The 21,482-nt window shown below is 50.6% G+C and overlaps 7 protein-coding genes across 7 annotated transcripts; 5 read left to right on the forward strand and 2 right to left on the reverse strand.

Moving 5' to 3' along the window:
- Positions 1-308: 308 nt before the first annotated feature.
- erdS (aspartyl-tRNA synthetase, cytoplasmic) lies at positions 309-3,215 on the forward strand (the record flags this gene model as incomplete). The annotated part of the gene is made up of 1 exon (XM_057130567.1): positions 309-3,215. One exon carries the CDS (start codon positions 309-311, stop codon positions 3,213-3,215), a length of 2,907 nt encoding a protein of 968 aa, XP_056982350.1.
- A 621-nt stretch (positions 3,216-3,836) lies between these two features.
- On the reverse strand, positions 3,837-4,771 carry N7511_008191 (uncharacterized protein; the record flags this gene model as incomplete). The annotated part of the gene is made up of 2 exons (XM_057130568.1): positions 3,837-4,319; positions 4,478-4,771. The coding sequence occupies 2 exons, from the start codon at positions 4,769-4,771 to the stop codon at positions 3,837-3,839; spliced, it is 777 nt and encodes a 258-aa protein (XP_056982351.1).
- Positions 4,772-5,505: 734 nt separating this feature from the next.
- Positions 5,506-7,221, forward strand: N7511_008192 (tubulin alpha chain; the record flags this gene model as incomplete). The annotated part of the gene is made up of 6 exons (XM_057130569.1): positions 5,506-5,530; positions 5,619-5,659; positions 5,718-5,744; positions 5,843-5,918; positions 5,988-6,942; positions 6,993-7,221. 6 exons carry the CDS (start codon positions 5,506-5,508, stop codon positions 7,219-7,221), a joined length of 1,353 nt encoding a protein of 450 aa, XP_056982352.1.
- Positions 7,222-8,552: 1,331 nt separating this feature from the next.
- Positions 8,553-12,721, forward strand: N7511_008193 (EF hand domain protein; the record flags this gene model as incomplete). Its single annotated transcript, XM_057130570.1, has 5 exons — positions 8,553-8,565; positions 8,738-8,895; positions 8,963-9,086; positions 9,148-9,333; positions 9,396-12,721. The coding sequence occupies 5 exons, from the start codon at positions 8,553-8,555 to the stop codon at positions 12,719-12,721; spliced, it is 3,807 nt and encodes a 1,268-aa protein (XP_056982353.1).
- Positions 12,722-13,477: 756 nt separating this feature from the next.
- Positions 13,478-14,878, forward strand: N7511_008194 (MCT family MFS transporter; the record flags this gene model as incomplete). Its single annotated transcript, XM_057130571.1, has 3 exons — positions 13,478-13,635; positions 13,704-13,845; positions 13,922-14,878. The coding sequence occupies 3 exons, from the start codon at positions 13,478-13,480 to the stop codon at positions 14,876-14,878; spliced, it is 1,257 nt and encodes a 418-aa protein (XP_056982354.1).
- Positions 14,879-15,613: 735 nt separating this feature from the next.
- On the forward strand, positions 15,614-16,681 carry N7511_008195 (uncharacterized protein; the record flags this gene model as incomplete). Its single annotated transcript, XM_057130572.1, has 1 exon — positions 15,614-16,681. The coding sequence occupies one exon, from the start codon at positions 15,614-15,616 to the stop codon at positions 16,679-16,681; it is 1,068 nt and encodes a 355-aa protein (XP_056982355.1).
- A 554-nt stretch (positions 16,682-17,235) lies between these two features.
- Positions 17,236-20,293, reverse strand: N7511_008196 (plasma-membrane proton-efflux P-type ATPase; the record flags this gene model as incomplete). Its single annotated transcript, XM_057130573.1, has 4 exons — positions 17,236-17,282; positions 17,340-19,434; positions 19,488-19,718; positions 19,784-20,293. 4 exons carry the CDS (start codon positions 20,291-20,293, stop codon positions 17,236-17,238), a joined length of 2,883 nt encoding a protein of 960 aa, XP_056982356.1.
- Between the last annotated feature and the right edge of the window lie 1,189 nt (positions 20,294-21,482).

The following is a 21,482-nucleotide window of genomic DNA, read 5'->3' on the forward strand; positions in this document are numbered from 1 at the left end:
AGTCCGAGGCCGAGACAAAACGTCTCCATACCAAGAAATCAAGTTATCAGGGGGGTGATGTCATGGTCTGTTTTCAGGGCCAAGAGGGGGTTTATTTAATTCTTCTGCTGCTTAAATATTTTCGATTCTTCAATTCTTTATCACTTCTTATATTGTGGAATTTCTTACATCTCTCGGATTACTCTGTTCCTCGTTCTTCCGGGCTGCTTACTGTTAAGCTCCTTCCCAGGGTTCCAGCCATATCCCACCCCCACCTCACTTCTTGAACCCTTCCTTTCCTTCTCATGTCCTAAGAATTGTGTTCCAAGATGTCCATCAAACGTGCTCTCTCCAAGGCCATTAGAGGGCATATTGGCCCTGAGGATGACAATAGCTCCGGCTCCAACATCCGTACTGCCCTCACTCCCAAGATCCGTACTTCTACAAACCGCTCCAGCTCCCCCACCGCGTCCCCGCGCCGCAGCATTCTCGGCAACTTCCTACGCGATCGGAATGATTATGTCTCTTCTTCAGAGGACCTCTCTGATGACTCTTCCAGTGGTGTCTTGAGCAAGAACCAGCAAAAGCGGCTGGTCCGTCAACACCGGCGCAGTGAGCGCAGCCGTCTCAGTGAGGAGATGTTCTCTGAAACCGATCACCGCCGTAAGGAAGAAGAGATCGCCAAAGCAGCGGCCGATGAGACGGCTGATATGAAGGCTCGCTATGGCGAGCTTCCCTTGATGCAGTCCGCCGACCGTCCTCGGGAAGTACGGACTGCGATAGATGATATCACCGTCGCCATGGTGGGGCAACCGGTCTTCTTCACAGCTCGGCTTCATGTGGTACGTCGTATGAGTGCCAAGCTGGTTTTCCTGGTCTTCCGTCAGCAGCTGGGTACTTTCCAGGGTGTTCTGCATGAACGCCCGGGGGTCTCATCCATTGCCATGATCCAATGGGTGGAGCATCTCCGCGTGGGGTCTTTTGTCACAGTCCGCGGTACAGTGCAAAAGCCCGAGGTCCCGGTCCTGGGCTGCTCCATTCATGATGTCGAGCTGTCCATTGACTCTGTCCATCTTCTCGTTCATCGCGAGGAGCCTGTCCCCTTCAGCGTTTACGAGGCTGAGATCCGAACTACCGAGGAAGATAAGGTTGAGGGTCGTCGGAACCATATCCCTGACCGGACGCGTTTGGCAAACCGAATTCTCGACCTTCGCACAGCAACCTCCCAATCTATCTTCCGTATTCAGTCGGCCACTTGCAATCTGTTCCGCACCGCCCTGGACGACCGTGAATTTATTGAAATTCATACCCCCAAGTTACAAGGTGCTGCCACTGAATCTGGAGCCAGTGTCTTCCAGGTCAACTACTTCGGTCGCCCTGCATTCTTGGCCCAGTCACCCCAATTGGCAAAGCAGATGGCTATTGCTGCCGATTTCGGTCGTGTTTATGAGATTGGTGCCGTCTTCCGTGCCGAGAACTCCAACACTCACCGTCATCTGACAGAGTATACTGGCTTGGATCTTGAGATGGCAATCAATGAGCATTACCATGAGATGCTTGAGACCCTTGATGCTGTCATCAAGAACATTTTGAAAGGTATCTATTCCAAGTACCGCCGCGAGGTGGAGCTTGTCAAGCACCAGTTCCCTTCAGAGGACATTGTATGGCTGGAGGAAACGCCCATCATTCGCTTCACCGACGGTATTAAGATGCTGAATGACTCGGGCTGGCGGAGTGAGGAAGGTGAATTGCTACCTTTGGATGAGGATTTGGCCACTCGTGATGAGATTCATCTCGGTGAGCTTGTCAAGGAGAAGTATGGCACCGATTATTACGTACTTGACAAGTTCCCCCGTGATGCACGTCCATTCTATACGATGCCGGACGCTGAAGATGACAAATTCACCAACTCGTTCGACATGTTCATCCGCGGTCAGGAAATTGTCTCGGGTGGTCAACGTATCCATGATCCTCACATGCTCGAGGAAAACATGCGCCGCGCTGGTATCAACCCCGAGGATATGGAGGAATATCTCGAGGGCTTCCGATGGGGTGCTCCCCCTCACGCCGGTGCCGGTGTTGGTCTCGAGCGAATTGTCATGCTGATCCTGAAGCTGGGCAACATCCGTCTTACATCGCTATTCCACCGTGATCCTAAGAGCTTGCCAGAGAAACACGTTGGAGAGAAGCTTCGTCACCCTGAATCGTCAACAGTTGAGCCACCATGGCAACGCGAGCACAAGGCCCGTGTGGCTTCCGATGTTAGCGAGCTGCAGCCGCTGGTTGAGTTGATTGCCAATTACGGTGATGCCACGTCCACCTCTTGGCTCGATGATCGGTTCAAGATCTGGCGTGACATGGCCACTGGTGCGGCCGTCGCCTATGTTCCCAGCTCCAGCAACTTTGCGGTCATTCCCGGCAACCCAGCCTGTGACCCCAAGCAATACACACGCACCATCACTCAATTCCTGCAGTGGATGCGCCGTGAAACCAAGTACAAGCCTGTTTGGATTCTCTGCTCACCAGAAGTTGAGACCATTTTGGGTGAGCGTCTTGGCTGGCGCAGTCTGTCATGTATTGCTGAGGAGCGCGTTGACCCCTCCCGCAACCAGGCTGCCTCTGACGGCGAGATCTCTCGCAAGCTCCGTCGCGCCGAAAATGAGGGCATCAAAATTGTGTCCTTCAACCAGGGTGAGATGGTCCCAGAAGACGTCCGCACAAAGATCGATGCTCGCATCAGCGAATGGTTGGCCAACCGCAAGGGAACTCAAGTCCATCTGTCCGAGATTCGCCCATGGTGTGATTCCGAGCACCGCTGGTACTTCTACGCCCAGGACAAGGAAGGCACTATCTGTGCCTTTGTCGCATTGGCTATGCTGTCTCCATCCCATGGCATGCAAGTGAAGTACAGTCTGGACTTCCCCGGTGCCCCCAACGGTGTTATTGAGTACATCGTCACCCACGCCATCCAAACCGCTGCCAAGAGTGGTGTCAAGGGCCTCACCTTTGGCGCTGGCGCCACCTCCCAGCTCATTCCCGGCCACAATATGCATGGTACCAAGGTCAAGATGCTGGAGCACACCTACGAAGCCCTCGCTAAGCAATTCCACCTTGTTCGCAAGAGTGAATTCCGCGCTAAGCTTGGTGCCACCGAGGACCCGCTGTACATTTCCTACCCTGCTCACGGTCTTGGATCTAAGGGTATCCGTGCTATTCTGAACTTCTTCGAGGATTAATCCACCACTACAGCCTTCAAAATTATGATTTGATGAGTTATATTGGTCTAATCTTTTTAATCTAGATTTCAGTGACTATGGACATACTGCCACATACTGTTATCTATGACGACCAGACGTGGGACCACGCTTAGAGTAAAGAAGGGGAAGAGCTGGCTGGTCTACGGCGTTGATTATAATGTTTTTGCTTTGGTTTTTCTCTCTCCATACACGCTGCCCATACTTGTTTTTTTTTTTTTGCTCCCCCCTTCATGAATCATGTATCCCCATCTTTGTATGTTTGATTTCTTGTTCTGGCGATTGGCATTTTCTTCGTTATGCAAGCTAAATTTACCAATGATGTCTCATATTCCCTACCTTTCGATATGGGTACCAATCATCTAAGAATTTGCGCTCGGTAAACAAAACATTCATGCCCCCAATCAACGCTCCGAGTCCAGTTTCTCTCAATAATTTCAAATCCCCCTCGTACTCAGTACAGTAAATTATTTCCATGCCACCGATCTCAGTCATACTTATTTTGAAAAGAAAATCATACATAGGTAACAGATCCAGCAACCAATCCAAGATACACAAAATATAATACAGTTTCCAATCAATCCATCCATGCACTCAATGAACCTATTTCTTCTTCATATCTTCAAGAACACTCTGCCCACGCGCATCCTCCACAACTCGCCCAACCTCCCCAGCAACCCACCTAGAAACAACAACAGCAAGCAAAGCAACTGCCAAAATCCACAACGCAGTTGGCACAAGCGACCGCGGGAAAACATTCATCAAGAACGGATCGAGAATCACATCAACCGCCACAGCCGGCACATCCCGCATCAACGCCGCATCCGTACTGAAGTAGTCCGCTGCAGCATGGATTCTCAAAAACAGCACTGAGTCTGTTGTTGGCGACGCGTCGAGCGGGTCAGTTCCGCCTTTTTTGCTGCTGTGCGGGAGGGGGAGGGCGTGTCTTTGGATGCTGTTGGATTGTAGATCGTTGTCAAGGGCTGCTAGGCGGGCGTTGGTGTAGATGCTTAGGGAGCTAATGAGGGCTTTGTTGGAGATTGTTTGGGGGAGGGGGTATGTTGATAGGGTGAATGATGTTGGTTGCTGGATTTGTTAGTTTTTGTCTTTTTTTTTTCATTTTTTGTTCTTATTGCTAGTTTCTGGTATTCGGTGGTCCATGGTCTTTAATCCATGGTTCATGGTTCATATATGATGTATCATAATGCCAGGATTGGGGAAAGGGGTGAGGGGATGGTTCTTACAGTCGCTAGCCAACAAACCCGCACCTCATATCGCTGGCCAGGATTCAAGTTCTCTAGGAAAAACCAGGATTCCACGCCGTTTGGTGCATCTGTTGTTGGGAACGATGCATTGAGACGGGTGCGCACTATGGGGTTTTGAGGTGATAGCCGCTCTAGACCTAGGTCGTCGAGGTCCGGCTGCTCTGAGGGAATGGTTGTTTCTGGGGGAGCCAGAAAGATGGTTTTTTCCACATTTGCTTGAGCTATTTCTGCAAAAAGGAATAATAGCAAGCCCAAGGTGAGGAATTGGAGCATGGTGATAGCTCTGCTGTGCAGGTTGCAGATTGCAGGGTTGAAGACGATGTAGTTTTCTTGACTCTTTATTCACTGCTCATGCACATTGTTATTTTTTTTATGAAAAAAAAAGAATAGACTGAATCAATGTTAGCAATGTACTGTATTCTTTTAGGGTGTGGGTATTCTGTCTGTACCGGTATTGGGTTATAACAGTGTTGCTTATCAGGTTAGTGATGAACGTTGTCCAGGATGTGCGGTGTGGATCCCGCTTGACCGAGTATTTGGTGTGGGCAACTTGGCACCGTATGAGGTCTCACACTTCAGAAATTATGCCAATCAAAAACCCGTAGTTCTTTATTCGGGCCTTGATCAGTCAACGAGGTCATAAATCGACGATACCCTGAGCCCATCACGTGGCCTCACGGGACCAAGTGAGGCGGTGAGGCCGGCCAGAGAGCAGGCGGGCCTCAGCCAATCAGAAGAGCCGACGCGACCCAACGAACGGATCAACAATGAACTTCCCCCCTGTACAGCACAGACGCTCCTCCTCCACAACATTTCTGTCGACTTGTGTTTTCCTTTCGACATCTTCTCGTCCATTCCTCCATTCTTCAGGTATTCAACCCCCTCTATCTTCCTCCCTTCCCCCCCGCCCCCTTCTTTGACTGACCCCTCTGAATCAGACCACCGCGTTTGTTGTTTTGGGTTCCCCTCTCCTGATTTTTTAGCTTCAAAATACCCACAGAATCACAATGCGTGAGATTATCAGTTTGAACGGTATGTCGACATCTTCCATCATCCCTGCTCTCTGTTTATATGGATGTTTTCGATGGAACGACGCGCTAACATTATTCTTTCCACACAGTCGGCCAGGCCGGTTGCCAGATCGCCAACTCCTGCTGGGAGGTAAATATCCACAATTGACCGACAAATTTCGAGGATACTAACACCCGTCGTTTTCTAGCTGTACTGTCTGGAGCACGGTATCCAGGTATGTTGGAATGCAAATCAAACTCGTGGGGGGCGCCCAATGTCGTCTCGGGCAGCCGTACCCCTATTTTCTTGAGGAGACACTAACCATGTTGATAGCCCGATGGATTCCTCACTGAGGAGCGCAAGAAGGCCGACCCCGACCACGGCTTCAGCACTTTCTTCTCTGAGACTGGTATGAAAATTGATTTTTTTTCCCATGTTCCCCCGCCTGGGAAATCTTGTTCCTAACTTCCCCCACTAGGCCAGGGCAAGTACGTTCCCCGTACCATCTACGCCGATCTCGAGCCCAACGTCGTCGATGAGGTCCGCACCGGTACCTACCGTTCTCTCTTCCACCCTGAGCAGATGATCACTGGCAAGGAGGATGCTTCCAACAACTACGCCCGTGGACACTACACCGTTGGTAAGGAGATGATCGATGAGGTTCTCGACCGTGTTCGTCGTGTTGCCGACTCCTGTGCCGGTCTTCAGGGATTCCTCGTCTTCCACTCCTTCGGTGGTGGTACCGGTTCCGGATTCGGTGCTCTCCTCATGGAGCGTCTGTCCGTCGACTACGGCAAGAAGTCCAAGCTGGAGTTCTGTGTCTACCCCGCCCCCCAGAACGCTACCGCCGTTGTTGAGCCCTACAACTCCATCCTGACCACTCACACCACCCTGGAGCACTCTGACTGCTCCTTCATGGTCGACAACGAGGCTATCTACGATATCTGCCGCCGTAACCTCGGCATTGAGCGCCCCAGCTACGAGAACCTGAACCGCCTGATCGCTCAGGTCGTTTCCTCCATCACTGCTTCCCTGCGCTTCGACGGTTCCCTCAACGTCGATCTGAACGAGTTCCAGACCAACTTGGTTCCTTACCCTCGTATCCACTTCCCCCTGGTTGCCTACTCTCCTATCATCTCCTCCGACAAGGCCGCTCACGAGGCCCACTCGGTCACCGAGATCACCTCCAACTGCTTCGAGCCTCACAACCAGATGGTCAAGTGTGACCCCCGCAACGGCAAGTACATGGCCACCTGCCTGCTCTACCGTGGTGATGTCGTCCCCAAGGACGCCCACGCCGCTGTTGCCACTCTCAAGACCAAGCGCACCATCCAATTCGTCGACTGGTGCCCTACTGGATTCAAGCTCGGTATCTGCTACCAGCCTCCCCAGCAGGTCCCCAACGGCGACCTTGCCAACCTCAGCCGTGCTGTGTACGTTTTTGTCCTGATATTTTTCTTCCTTAATGCTAACCCATACATAGCTGCATGCTGTCCAACACTACCGCTATCGCCGAGGCCTGGTCCGCTCTCGACCACAAGTTCGACCTCATGTACTCCAAGCGTGCCTTCGTCCACTGGTACGTTGGTGAGGGTATGGAGGAGGGTGAGTTCTCCGAGGCCCGTGAGGATCTCGCTGCTCTCGAGCGTGACTACGAGGAGGTCGCCTCCGACTCCATCGAGGGTGAGGAGGAGCTGGAGCCCGAGTACTAGATTAGGGATGTTGTGTGACCGACTTAGTGGCTCTTGGCTATTTGACTTGTACGCGTTGGTTTGGGGACCAATGCCAGGTCTTTAAGTTTGGTCTTCTTCCCGCGTCTATCGGGCTTCTTGCAAATAGATGGGAACATAAGTTTTGCTGCCAATGATTTTCTGGCTTTGTTGTTCGATATATCTTTAATATCCCTGAAGCAGCGATGAAATTTCCCCCGTTCCATCCTCGTAGCGGGATTTTGCGATTGTACTTACTTTGGTATCCTCGACGTTCTTTCAATGTAATATCCGTATCAACTTTCACCGTTAATCAGGTTCAACCAATCCCGGTCTTGGTTGATCCGACAGCTTCCTCGTATTGGTTCCTCCCTGAGCTTCTATGTTTGATAGTTGTCTTCGAAATGTCGCCAATTGAGTTGTATAATTTGTATATTTGTCTGATCTCAGATGGTGTTCTATAGTTGATAAGTTAATATTTGTGCAACTGACATGTGTCGACGGATCTTATATTGTTTCTAGAGCCATCCCCTGGACACGACAACATCTGATATTTTAGTAAGTGCGTCTAGTATGACATGTTGGATTGGTATATAATAAATAATTAGCATTCTGTATCAATTGCAAATGATTCTAAGGTAATCAACCCCGTCATGGTTCATACTGGTTGTCGATGTGCTGCCGTGTATGAGATCTATAACTTATCCCAGATCTGTACTAAGTTTCCCACTCGCTTACGTATATATGATGGATGTCAGTTAGTTTACTGAATCTTTTGCTTAAATCGGCCATATAAATCATATACGTACATACAGTCTTGCCATATTCCGATATTGGGCTACTGTCTCCAAAGAGGTTGGGTCGAGCAGATATATAGATGTGCGTCATGCACAGCAGATCGGGGCAATCACCAACTTGGCAGAATAACATAAAGTCTCGCATTCAAATAGCGAGCTTTGCAAATTAAAGGGATTGAGCTTCAGAAAAGACAATCCCAACATAAACCCTAATAATCCCCACTAGAAGCACCGATACTATGGCAGTCAACCCTGGAATGGGCGCTAAAGCAACTGACCGCCTTTGGGACCCCAGGAACCCTCCTTACGACATCGACTCCAGCCACTCTCTCCCCATTCTTTCTGAAGTCTATTTTTCTCCTTGGAGCTTGGGATTTATCTATATCCGCCATCCTCACCCTCACAGCACTCGCGCTTAGTTCATGTCCCATCACATCTACTAAGCTGACGGTACCCCGTGTCTCCTTGACCTCCAGGCCCCCAACGATAGTGAACACATTGGAAGGAGGGGAGTTAAGCTCCTCCTAGGACACAGCAATGGCTGACACTTGTGAGTACTCTCCCAAAAGCCCTGCCAGACCCTCAAACAATAGCAATAGAGCTTCGGCGCAGCTCAGGAGAAGTCCCGCCAGCCTCCGTCATAGCTAACCCACCCCCCCCCCCCATCCCCTTCATACACACGCTCTTTGTGCGCAACACCGCGGTTCTGACTTATCTGCTAGCACAACGGCACCCGAACCTCAATCTGACGCCAGAGGAAAAGCGAGTCTTCTATCAGCTTTTCCAGGCGGCAGACACGACCAACCTCGGCGTTATCACTGGCGAAATCGCCGTTGCATTCTTTGAGAAGACGCATCTCTCGCCGGATACACTCGGATTGGTATGTGGCCGATAAAGGGGTCGTTGGACCTCAGAATGAGCTTCGTCGCTAATTGAATTGCGTGCAGATATGGCAAATTGCGGACAAAGAGAACAGGGGTCTCCTGACCCCGTCTGGCTTTGGTATTGTTCTACGACTCATTGGTCATGCGCAAGCTGGTCGGGCTCCTTCTGATGAATTGGCTTTGCAATGTGAGTAATGTATATCTCCTGGAGAAGTGAATAAAGTACTGATTCTGGACTTGTTGTATAGCTGGTCCTTTGCCGCGCTTTGATGGGATCGTCGTCGATCCTGCAGCCCCGGTCCCCGAATCTGGCACCATCAGCCCTCCGCCCGGTTCTGGCACGCCAATTAGAGTTCCGCCTTTGCAGCCGGATGATGCCAACAAGTTCGTCTCGCTGTTTGAGAAGTCAGATGTCAACAATGGCTTGATTTCAGGTACGTTGTTCTTCAATATTGGGAACATCGCGCTTTTTTAACACATTTGTTGCTTATTTTAGGCGAAATCGCGAAGCAGATCTTCGAGCGCGCCCGTCTTCCGAATGAGGTTCTTGGTCGTATCTGGTTCTTGTCGGACACCAAGCAGCGCGGCGCATTAGATGCCACCGAGTTCACTATTGCCATGCACCTCCTGACTTCATACAAATCTGGCGTCCTGCGCGGCATACCCGCGACCTTGCCACCCGGTCTATACGAAGCCGCATCTCGTCGAGGACCTGCTCGCGGGTCTTTTGGCGCACGGCCCGAGGTTCCTCCCGTCCCGGCCATTCCCAAACAGTTCACGGGTCCCCAGCGAACTGCAAGCCCTATGAGCGCAAACAACCGTCCACAGTTTGGTGGCATCTCCGCACAGGCTACCGGAAATGACTGGCTGATCACTCCTCAGGAGAAGGCTCACTTCGATACCATCTTCGAGACCGTCGACACAGGCAAAGTAGGAACGATTACTGGCGATCAAGCTGTTGGTTTCTTCATGAAGGCTCAACTGCCCGAAGAAACTCTTGCTCAGATTTGGGACCTTGCGGATATCGACGCAGACGGTCAGCTGAGTCGGGAGGAGTTTGCCGTGGCTATGTACTTTGTCAGAATGCAGCGTAGTGGCAAGGAGCAGCTTCCCCAAGTTGTCCCACCTGCTTTAATTCCACCAAACATGCGCCGCCAGGCACCGGTGCCAGCACCCATGGCAGCCCCTACTCCTCCCCCGGCACCTACACCAGCAGTTCGATCTGCCGCCGATGACTTGTTTGGTCTTGATTCGCCTGTGCAGCCCTTTGCTCAGCCTCAGATGCCCCAGTCTACTGGAGGCTCCAACCCAGCGTTCCACACTCCTGGCTCGCCTGGATCTAGAGCGTCCCCTCAGATTGCTTCAAACACGTTCAAGCCTTTCATTCCTAGTTCTTCTTTCGGCCAGAGCTTGCAACCGCAGATGACCGGTGCATCTGCAGGCACACCCACAATCCGATCGCCCCCACCTCCATCGGATGATCTCCTTGGCGACAATGATCCCGAGGAGTCAAACAAGCTGAACCAGGAGACCACTGAACTCGCGAACCTGTCAAACCAGATTGGTACTCTCGCCAAGGAAATGCACAACGTACAGGAGAAGCGAACTTCTGCCGAGCAGAGCATTACCCAATCTTCCCAGCAGAAGCGCGACTTTGAGGCACGTCTTGCCCAAGCGCGGTCGATGTATGAGCAAGAAGTCACTAACTTCAAGGCACTCGAGGAGCGCCTCAAGGCTTCCAAGGCTGAGACTGAGAAGTTGCAGCAGCAATATGCACTCATCGAGGGCAGCCGCCAGGACTTGCACAACCAATATACCAGCGTTTCTACCGCCTTAGCTTCTGATCAGCAGGAGAATACTAACCTAAAGGAGAAAATTCGCCAGGCTAATGCAGAGGTTGCACAGCTGAAACCTGCGCTGGAGAAGGCTCGCTCTGACGCCCGTCAGCAGAAGGGTCTGGTTGCGATCAACAAGAAGCAGTTGTCTACCATCGAGGGCGAACGAGACAAGATCCAGGGTGAAATCGATGAAGTTGGAAGGGAAACCCCTCTGTCTGTTCAGGATGTGACCCCGGCCCCCAGCGTGCCCGAGGTTGCCAGTCCTGCTGTTTCGACCACAAGCCAGAACACAAACCCATTCTTCCGACGAACAGATAGTGCAAGTGAACAGGCACGCTCGCCCAGCGTTTCTAACGACCAGCAGAAGGCCTTCGACAGCCTCTTTGGTCAGACATTCGCACCCTCCGCTGCTGGACCACCGCCCACTTCATTCCGCTCCGAGTCGCCACTGGCTACAGCCAAGTCACCCGTGACTTCCGGTGTGCCTACTCCATCCGTGTCTCCGCCTCCCGGAGCTCTGCCCGGATCATTCCCCGGTGGCTTGTCTGAGCCCCCACCCCCGAGCCAGTCTCGGCAGCTCACCCCGAACTTCCTTCCCTTCAACGACAACCAGTCCATGACTTCATCGACTATGGTCTCTCCTCCCGGCAGTCGCTTCGGCGGCGGCCCTGAGGCATCTGGATTTGGTACTCCTTCTCAGGCCACCAGTGACCAGGGTGCTCCGTCTGTGGCAGAATCTAGTGACTATAGCCGTGCACCCAACTCAACTGTCGAAGGAACTCCAGCTCGCTCTCCATTCGAAGAGCTACCGGATGCCCCAAGCTTCCCCGAGGTCCCTGTAGCATCGACTGAACAACCCGAGACTGCCACATCTCCTACCACCGAGGGCCAAGCTCAGGGTACTAAGGATTTGAGTTTCGATGAGCTGTTTGGAAGCAAGGCTCACAAGCGGTCCGAGTCTCAACAAGGGAATGACTTCGAGGAAGCGTTTGCTTCTATGAAGCAAGCTCCTGGAGCTGAGAAGACGAACGGCGCCGCTTCAGCTGGCCCGTCCGAGTTCCCCCCGATCCAGGAACTTCACCACGATGACGAGGAAGATGAAAGCTCTGACGACGAGGGTCCCCTAGGGTTTGATGATAACTTCACCCCTGCTGTGGCTAAGAAGGAGACCCAGCAGGACTCTATCGATGCCGCCCAGCTGGCTGCTTTCCCCACACCTGGCGCCTCTGTTCCCTCGTCCCAGCCTCCAAGCGCCGAAGCTCAGCAGAGCCCCCCAGGCTATGAGACGCCCAAGGAAGACAATGTTCACCTTCCCCCTCAGTTTGATGGTCTTCTGCCTGAGCGTACTAATCCTACTGCTTTCCCTGACGCGCCCCATTCAGTTGACCACACCACTGGAGCACCGGTTGTCGCCCCTGAGTCCGCACACGACGTTCCAGCAGAGACTGTCATCCCAGCTGGTGGAGCTAAGGTGGGAGGACCAGACTTTGATGCCGCTTTTGCCGCAATGAACCTCGCACCTGCAACTGAAGCAGACGATGATGATGACGATGAGCCGGAAACTCACGCCAAGAACACAAATGACTTTGATTTCTCCTTTGACTCCCCAGCTCAGAAGCATTCCACCGGCTCCGGTGATCTTGGACCGTCCGGTTCATCCGACTTTTTCTCCTTTGACGGCAACGTCCATGCCTCAACCACTCAGCCCGCCGCCTCGCCAGCTGGAGGTGATGCCAAGCCTGCTGCGCACGAGTGGGACGCGCTCTTCGCACCACTTGAAAACGCCAAGCCCTCTACCGGCGAAGAACCCAGCGAGGAGAAGTCCAAGTCGCCCGGATGGGCCCTCAATACCGACTCTGGCGAGGATGACCTGATTCTCCAGCGCCTGACCGGCATGGGCTTCACCCGCGATGAATCTCTCGATGCCCTTGAAAAGTATGACTACAACCTTGACAAGGTCAGTACCCTTCCTCATCTTCCATGAATGTACACTGCTAACTGTATCCCAGGCTGCGGACCACTTGACCTCGAGAACTTGATCATGACCCCCCTTCTCATTTCTTTCCTACTGCACATATCTCACCCACATACTCTGCTTTCCCACAGTCTTTCATGAGCCCCTCCTCCCCCTGAACTGATCCACCAGCGAGGGCTCTCTTGCATCGATGTTTTCTTTTTGTCTCCAGCGTCGTGTATATCGCCTCGTCTCTTTCCTGTCTACATTGGATCTTTGGATCTGTCCCGAAGCAAGGATTTCCCGTGTATTACCTGTTTAGTGTAGTTAACGATAATCCATAATTGAGTTTACAGTCTTTAGCAGTCTCTTATTATACTTTCATCGGGGACCTCAGTTCTTTTAAGCCCCTGCCTATCACTTCATAGCACACAATAAATACTTTTGACCCCAGTTGTACAAATGGGGTCCCAAGTATGTATAAACTGCCATGATAACCTCTCTCCCCATACATATGTACAGTGATTGCTTCTTACAATCTGATCGGGCCCAGGATCGGAGATAAAAAAGAAAGAGAATCGAGGTCGAAGCCGGGGATATGCTCATCTCTCGGACTTACTTCTTCCAGCTGGATTTCCTCTTTCAGAACATCCCGAGCCCTGCCAAGACCATCTATAGATCTTCGTCGAGTATAAAGCCTCTTGGGGGGATTCTCACCTGGCATGGATGAATTAACCAGAAGTTGAACGCTCTCGATAATTCCCACCTCGATATACCGGATTCAACATGACCGACGCAGAAAAAGCATTGGAATCGAACGGGTCCGAACCAACAGAGGTGCCAACCAAGCCCTCTTTTCCAGAAGGAGGTCTCAAAGGATGGCTTGCAGTGCTGGGGGGATGGTGTGTGATGTTTAATACCTTTGGATATATCAATGCCTTTGGGTAAGTCCCAGTCTGCCACCACGCTCGCCGAGAAGTGCATTATACCAACACCACAACCACAACGCCAGAATCTACGAATCATACTACAAAGCCACATTCCTGCACAACCAAAGCGAATCAAGCATTGCATGGATCGGCTCCCTGCAAGCCTTCTTCATGTTCTCCGGCGGCCTGATCTCTGGCCCGATGATGGATCGGTATGGACCCACGGTATGTATGTCCTCAAACCGATAGACTGCCATAAGTTCTACCAACCTGCAAACCATCCAAGCTAACACCAACCCAGCCCATTCTCATTCCATGCTCCACACTCTTCATCGCCTCCGTCATGCTCACCTCCCTCTGCACCAACTACTACCAGTTCCTCCTCGCGCAGGGCGTTCTCGGCGGCCTCACAAACGGCCTGACCTACACACCCGCCGTGACAGCCATCAACCAATACTTTTTCCAGAAAAGACCCCTGGCCATGGGCATTGCCTCGAGTGGATCGTCCCTCGCAGGCGTCATCTTCCCCATTGCCCTGAACCGCATGCTCCACAACTCCCCCCTTGGCTTCGGATGGTCTGTTCGGTGTCTGGGGTTCCTCATGCTGGCATTGAGTCTGATCTCCTGTGCTGTGATTACTTCCAATGCGCCTCCCCGGAAGAGCGGCGCTCCCTTCTTGCTGGTGGCTTGGAAACAGCCGCAGTATTCCTTGCAGATTCTTGGGCTGTTCTTGGTGTTTTGGGGTCTTTTTGTGCCGTTCTTTTATGTCCCGGGCTATGCGGTGTCGATTGGTCTCTCGGTTGACATGTCCTTCTATCTGATTGCTATTCTCAATGCCGGATCGCTCTTTGGTCGTCTTTCTGGGGGCGCTTTGGCGAATCTGGTCGGCCGGTTTAATACTCTGACGGGGGCCTCGCTGATCTGTGCGGTGTTGATCTTTTGCTGGTTGAGCGTCTCTTCTCAGGGTGGTCTGGTTGTTTTCTCGGTCTTGTTTGGCTTCTTTTCTGGAACGGTCATTGGCTTGTTCCCGGCTACTATTGCTATGACTGCGAGTCGGCCTAATGAGATTGGCTCCTATATGGGAATGGCCCTGGGCGTGCTGAGTCTTTCTACGCTTACGGGCACGCCTATTTCCGGAGCGATGATTAATAGCTATGGGTCATATCAGCCTGCTATCATTTTTGCCGGCGTGGCGACGATGTTGGGGGGCGCTATTGTGTTCGGGGCTCGGGCCGTTTCTGCAGGCAAAATTGCGTAAAAGGGGGAGTCGAGGGGATTCAAGGTGGACTTTGCGTAATAATAGAGTGATTTAGGGCGAAGATCCTGTTATGTTAGCCGAGGGTCTGTTCGTACGTGGTGTTCAGTAGGCAACTTCATTTCCTATACTTCCCGAGGTCCGTTTCTTTTTTTTTTTTTTCATAATTTTGCCAGGAAGATCTGACGGAAATACCTCAATCTCACACCTTAAAACTCAAAATGCGCGGGTTCAACAGGCATCTCTCTATAATACGCTGCTGCCTGAAACCAGGGACTCCCATGTCTTCTCCATCGGACCCTGGGGGAAATTCTCAGCCAATCGGCGCTTCGTAAGTTCCGCCAAGCTTCGAGCAAAAGGCTTGGTGTAGTTAATTTTATATTCAATTGAGCCATTTCTGCATATGCCATTTGGGGGAATTCCAAAGAAAAAGAGAAAAAGGAAAGCAATTCGTAACTGTCAGACCTAACGTGTCACTGGGCGTTTGGAGGCAAAAGCTGAGCAGACTGTGAAACACGGCTTATACTTCGGACTCTTGACTCGGCTCTCGACCTCAACTCTCACTTCTCATTTCTCTTCTCTCTTCTCTCATTTCTCGCCTTCTCACCATTGGCAAATCTCACTCATTGAATATTGTCTCTCTATTGTCACTCACTCTCTCGTCTGTCTCTCACTCTCTCTCTATGTCGAGATTCGTACCATCATCCGGCCAGTAACCAACGCAAAGAAAACGAAAACATGCAGCACGAACCCCGAACGCACCATGTCGCCCTCAAAGAAAAGATATTAGGCCCAATCTCCATCCTGGCGCCATTCTCAGCCCTCATCATCTCCGTGGCACTCGTCATCTTCTTCCTAATCCGCTTCTATATCCTGGAGAACTTCCTCATCCGCCGCGCCTACGGGGCAATCTTCACAGAAATGAGCGAGCTCAACCGCCGAGGTTTCGTCAACCACCACATTGCTGGCGTCACCAAAATCGTCATCCTCATCGTGGCCGCATACCCCTTCATCTGCGTCACCTTTGGCAAAGCTACGTTTCAGACGGCCTATGCCCCGGGCTCGGTGGTCACAATGGGCGATATCCTCGTCGTGGTGGCGCAGATGCTGATTGCCATGTATATCTTTGAATTGCTCTACCGGGTGAAACTATCCCCCGTCGCGGTGATGCACCATGTCGGGACCATCCTGATCGGGCAGTCGGCTGTTGCTATCAGTTTGAAGTCGCTTCGGGAACCGGATGCTGATATTGAGTTCGTTCTTTGTACTGTCTGGGGTATGGCTGCATATGCTTCTTCGTTTGGTTTTTTTTTGGAATTAAAGTTGACCGTCGCTTCCTTCTGCTTAGGTGCCTTCGATATCATCTCTGAATTCTTCCCTCACGTCGCGATCATTCTCTACCGCGTCTTTCCAAAACGACACCATTTCCTCAGTCGGGTCTTTCTCCTTTCTTGCTTTTCGACGGCGGTCGGTACAACCTGTGAGACTGTGGTCACTATGTGGCTGTTTGGTTCGCTGTGGAGTCGATGGAGACTTGCTTTCAAGGTTGTTACACCACTTCTGCATATTGCCTTTTCGGCGGCGCAGATTCATGGCAGTCTTGTTTTTTGGCGCATGTACTGCAGACAAAAAAAATACTTGAAGGACCAGTCCGATGAGATTGACGTCGGAAAGGATCTGGAGAGGGAGCTGTCGGAGGTTGTGAAACCCGGCGAAGGTAGCAAGAAGTTTGGTATCGCAGGTCCCAATGATTCAATGGAGATTTTTCAGATCGACTCTGTTACTCCTATGGTGCGACCCGCATGATATAACACTTGAGAGCGTCGGAGCTCCGTTGTATTTGTTTCTGTTTCTCACATAGTTCTCTATCTTTATTTTGATACTTGGTTATCTAGGCATTGTATTATAGAAGGCAACTTCAATTGATATTCTACTTGAATCAGCTTTCGATATCTATACTGCTATGGCACTTACGACTTGATCTATAGTAAAACCCAATCTGTGGCTTGGACCGAAAGAATGTCCCAGGTATAGCAGCAGTAAAAAACTTTTGCCAAACACCAACAAGACCGGACAAAGATATCCACAATAGTAGAGAAAAGAAGATAATGCTTGTGTTGCTGTTTGAGCGCTAAGAGTAACTTCAAGACTAAGAATACTGGTAACATATGCAAAATCCCTTATACCACAGGGGTTGTCGGTTTGCACCATCCATCCATTCCCCTTCCTGTACCGAATACCATATACTTTCTTGATATCATTGTCCATGTTAAAATGCGTCAACGACAAGCATGTCACAAGTCGTCATCATGAGTATTGATCAATGACCTTGCTTCTCCCCCACTTCCTTTCCGTTCTCATTAAGCAGACTTTTCGTGATTGTTGGCCATACGTTGCATGGCGAGACCTTTACATTGTTAGTTCTTCAAAGGTAAGGACTTGGGATTCTTTGGCTTCAACGTACCAAAGTCTTCCCAGGAACGATCCTTCCCCTTGCTGCGGAGACTGCGGCCATGCATGAGGTTGTCAAACTTATCAGAATTGTGCAGTAAAACATAAACCATTGCATTAACAGCAGCTACCCCGAAGGCTAGGATCCAGACTCGCAGGATCGTCAGTCCCGATGTTGGTGTACCGAAAGCGCCGAAGCGAGCCATCAGAGACCCGGTCACATCGACAACCAGCACAGCACCAGTAAGATGCATCGAGGGTAAATTACTGAACATCGATCCAGTTAGGCGAGTAACTAGGATGAGCCAGCTTTGGGTTAGGGTTATCTCCAGGAAGATGACCTCATCCCGCGAGCCCCAGCCTTGAATCACACCACCCTCGTCACCATGCAGCAACATAGTACCAAGGGTAACCCAGGTTCCGGCAGCAAGTATAACACCAAGAATGATTGATTCTCCCCACAGCCTTGGTTGGTTCCATTTTACTGGGAGCTGAGAATATGAGGCATTGTCATACGCAATGGCCAGAGTCGCAATGTCTGCAAATATTGCGAGAAGGACAATCAATCGTAGATCGAGAGTCTCATTCATAATCACAATCCAGAGCCCGAGAAACAACTCTAGATGTATTGACAAGGCGATACGGTAAACAACATATGCGTACATTCGGTGAAAGATTTGGCGAGAGGTTTTGATGGCATCAATGATTGCAGACAGGCCAGGTGCCAGGAACACAATATCAGCAGCAGAGCGAGCCGCATCAGAGGCACCTTCAACGGCAATACCCGTGTCTGCCTTTTTAAGCGAGGCTGCATCATTGACACCGTCACCGGTCATCGCGACAAGGTATCCACGACGCTGAAGAATTTCTACCACGCTGTATTTATGCTGTGGGAAGACCTCTGCAAATCCGTCCGCAGCTTCAACAAAATCGTTGACCTCCGAGCCAGGCATTTCGCCGGCGCCGGTGATGCCCAGGCGCTCAGCATTGTAAATGTTAGTTCCCAGACCAAGTTTGCGAGCTGTTTCACGAGCAATGCCAACTGCATCTCCAGTGAGCATCTTGATGGAAAGACCCAAACTTTGGGCCTCAGATATCGTTTTAGCCGTGTCATGGCGAGGCGGGTCAGAGCAGGGCATGATACCAAGAATTTCCCAGTTCTTGTCACTTCGCTTGCGAGCCACACCCAAAGCACGAAATCCTTTATCAGCAAACTCTGTAACCTTTGCCTTGTATTCATCGATGAAAGGTTGACACAAGACAGTTTCTGCCTGCACAGTTCGCAAGATTGTCATCGGTGCTCCTTTGACACAGATCATTCGTTCCCCTTCATGATTCTCGACAAGTGCAGTCACCTTTTTTGAAACAGGATCGAATGGGATAAACTCAATGGTTCTATACATAGGGATCTGAGACTTCGCTAACGGATAGTTGCGTAGACCTCTGAGAAACACCTTGTCAATGGCATCGATTCCGCCGGATTTTCGAGTTGCTGCTAGACATGCAGTCAACATGAGCTCCTCTGTTGTCATCCCAGTCACTGTATATGGCTCCCCAAGGGTCAGTTTGTTCCGAGTGAGGGTTCCTGTTTTGTCGGAACAAAGGATTTCAACGCCTGCTAGCGACTCAATAGCCGACAACTTTTGCACAATTGCCATGCGATTCGCTAGATATGCTGCCCCAACGGCCATTGTGGTGGTGACCACCACAGGAAGACCGACGGGTACTCCGATCACGGTGATTGCAAGGGTAAACTCTAAGATCTGCACAATGCCGTTGGAACGATAATAGCTGGCAATCCAGATCACAAGGAGTGCAAGAATAACGAAAATCAGAAGGATGTGCGCCATTCCGTTCAAGACCTGGGTGAAGTGTCCCACATTGTTTGAAGCCTTGTTGACCAGGGCAGCTGCCGTCCCGACATATGTATGGTCACCGGTGGCAGTTACAATCATCAAACCAGTCCCACGTTTGACGGTAGATGAAGCATAGCAAACATCGCCTTTGTGTTTATCGACCGCAAGAGATTCTCCCGTGATGCTAGATTGATCAACCTGGAGATAAGCGTTTTGAGATTCGAATTTACCGTCGGCGGGAATGATCGTACCCTAAAGTAAGTATCAGTAATTAACCATTGTCATCTTGATACTTATAGACTCACATCTTTCACTTGGATGACATCCCCGACAACGACTTCCGCGGAAGTAATCTCTACCAGATTGCCATTTCGAACAACCTGGGCTCTGAGAGCAAGATTATTCTTAAGAGCATCAACGATATTGCCTGCATGGTACTCTTGAATGAATCCGACAGCGGCGTTGAGAACAAGCAGGCCGCAAATGATGCCAAAGTCGATCCAGTCCTGCAAGCCACAAGCAAGTATGACGGCAGCCTATGACAAAAAAAATAATCAGCATGTGCTTCCCGATCGTGACATATCGGACAAGAGTTGCTTACCTCCATGACCCATTGAACTGGGCCCATGAAAAAGGACAAAAACTTGAGAATATGGTTTCTCTTGGCTTCTTTCATGACGTTCCACCCATATTTCTTACGTCGAACAATCACCTCCTCGTCATTAAGACCATCTTCGAGACTGGTACCGAGCCAGGACTGAGGGAGTTCGCTGACATGGCCAGCATGAATTGAAGCCGCATCCGGGTCGGGCTCTTTACCATCTTCAGCATCAAGCTCGTCAATGAGGATGCCCAATGACTGTTCGGTCTCTGGATGATCCACCTGGTCCTGGTCAAAGACACTTGAGTTCTCGGTTGGAATGGGCTTTTCCTTTGAGAAAATACTACCAAGGGCGTCTGCGTGTTTGGGGATGTCAAAGGGGCGGTCATGAAAACTGTCATGATTATTGAGGTCTTCGATCTTGTCTTCTTCGCCATGGAAGCTCTCCGCCAGGTTGCTATGGAGCGCCCAGTTGCGAGGATCCGACGGGTCAACCGAAGGCCTAGGCATGCCGGGCGAGCTGTTTCAAATGCAGAAATCAAGTTAGCGACTAGGAATAAGAATAACCAGCTGAAGCCCGTAGACAAGAATCTTTGAAAAACAAACGATCTATGATCACAGCGTACACTTCTTTTGTGAGGTTGGATGCTGCTTTGCTTGATTCGTGGTGTCCCCGGTGATGGAGATCAACCCAAGACAGGAGGAGAATCAACTCAGATCAGACTGGCATGAGTCTTCCGTTGACCGGATATTGAAAAATCGAATGAATGCTTCAGTAAAGATGAGATGGTTGAAGGATGGGGGGGGGGGGGAGAGAGAAGCTAAGTTGAGAGCGAAATCGAAGGAGCGATGGAAGATACGGCACCAGAACGGCGGCCTCGAACGGCAGTTTCGATTCCTATGAGACTCGTAGACATTGTTACTGATTATATTGCTTGATATATTGACAGTTCACTTACTGTTCTATGATAAGGATCAAGGATCAACCTCTCTCCAGATTTCAGTCGAGTGCCCGGGGGAATAATCAGTACAGACTCCAAGAAGCTGGGATCCGAACAGGGCGACAGCGAGAAAAACAAATCGTGACTTCCTTTAACTCGCAATAAGAGCAGGTTTGAAAAGTCTACAGATCTGTAAACAGCATAAGATATGCTTTTTCATTTTGCTTCCAAGGATTGAGGTCGTCGACAGCAAACAAGCTCAAGCAGAGAGACTGAGCCTAAGAGAGACACTAATCGCTAGATCTAAATAGCCCAATATATACGTACTCCCAATACATAAACCCTTTTCGTACACTTAGATCCTGGACTAGCAACCTGGTGGCAAGTCCGCCAGTTAGGGCACAGGAGTATAGAATGGGCGCCTGAGGCGGAAGCTGACGTAATATCTTCACGTCACCTCAAAGCCTTCGTTGGATGAATTTGCATGTTTTGGTATTCATGGATTCTTCTACAATTTGGTGATTGGATCAATTCACCTGTTGTGATCCTGCTCTCTAGACTGTTTACGAAAGGTGCAAAGGAAGTCTGTTGATCATTGCAGCATCTCACTGGCATAAAACCTCCATGGCCGCCTCGTACATTATCCTTCCATTCTTACCTGCATCGTGACATAGCCTTGCGCTCCTTAATTTCTGCCTCTTGATCAAAGTATAATGGCGCCTCAAATTCCTGGCTTCTATTATGGTGAGTTGAACTTT

Source organism: Penicillium nucicola (genome assembly GCF_028828085.1).
Source record: "Penicillium nucicola strain IBT 29836 chromosome Unknown utg000008l, whole genome shotgun sequence".
NCBI classification, from domain to species: domain Eukaryota; kingdom Fungi; phylum Ascomycota; class Eurotiomycetes; order Eurotiales; family Aspergillaceae; genus Penicillium; species Penicillium nucicola.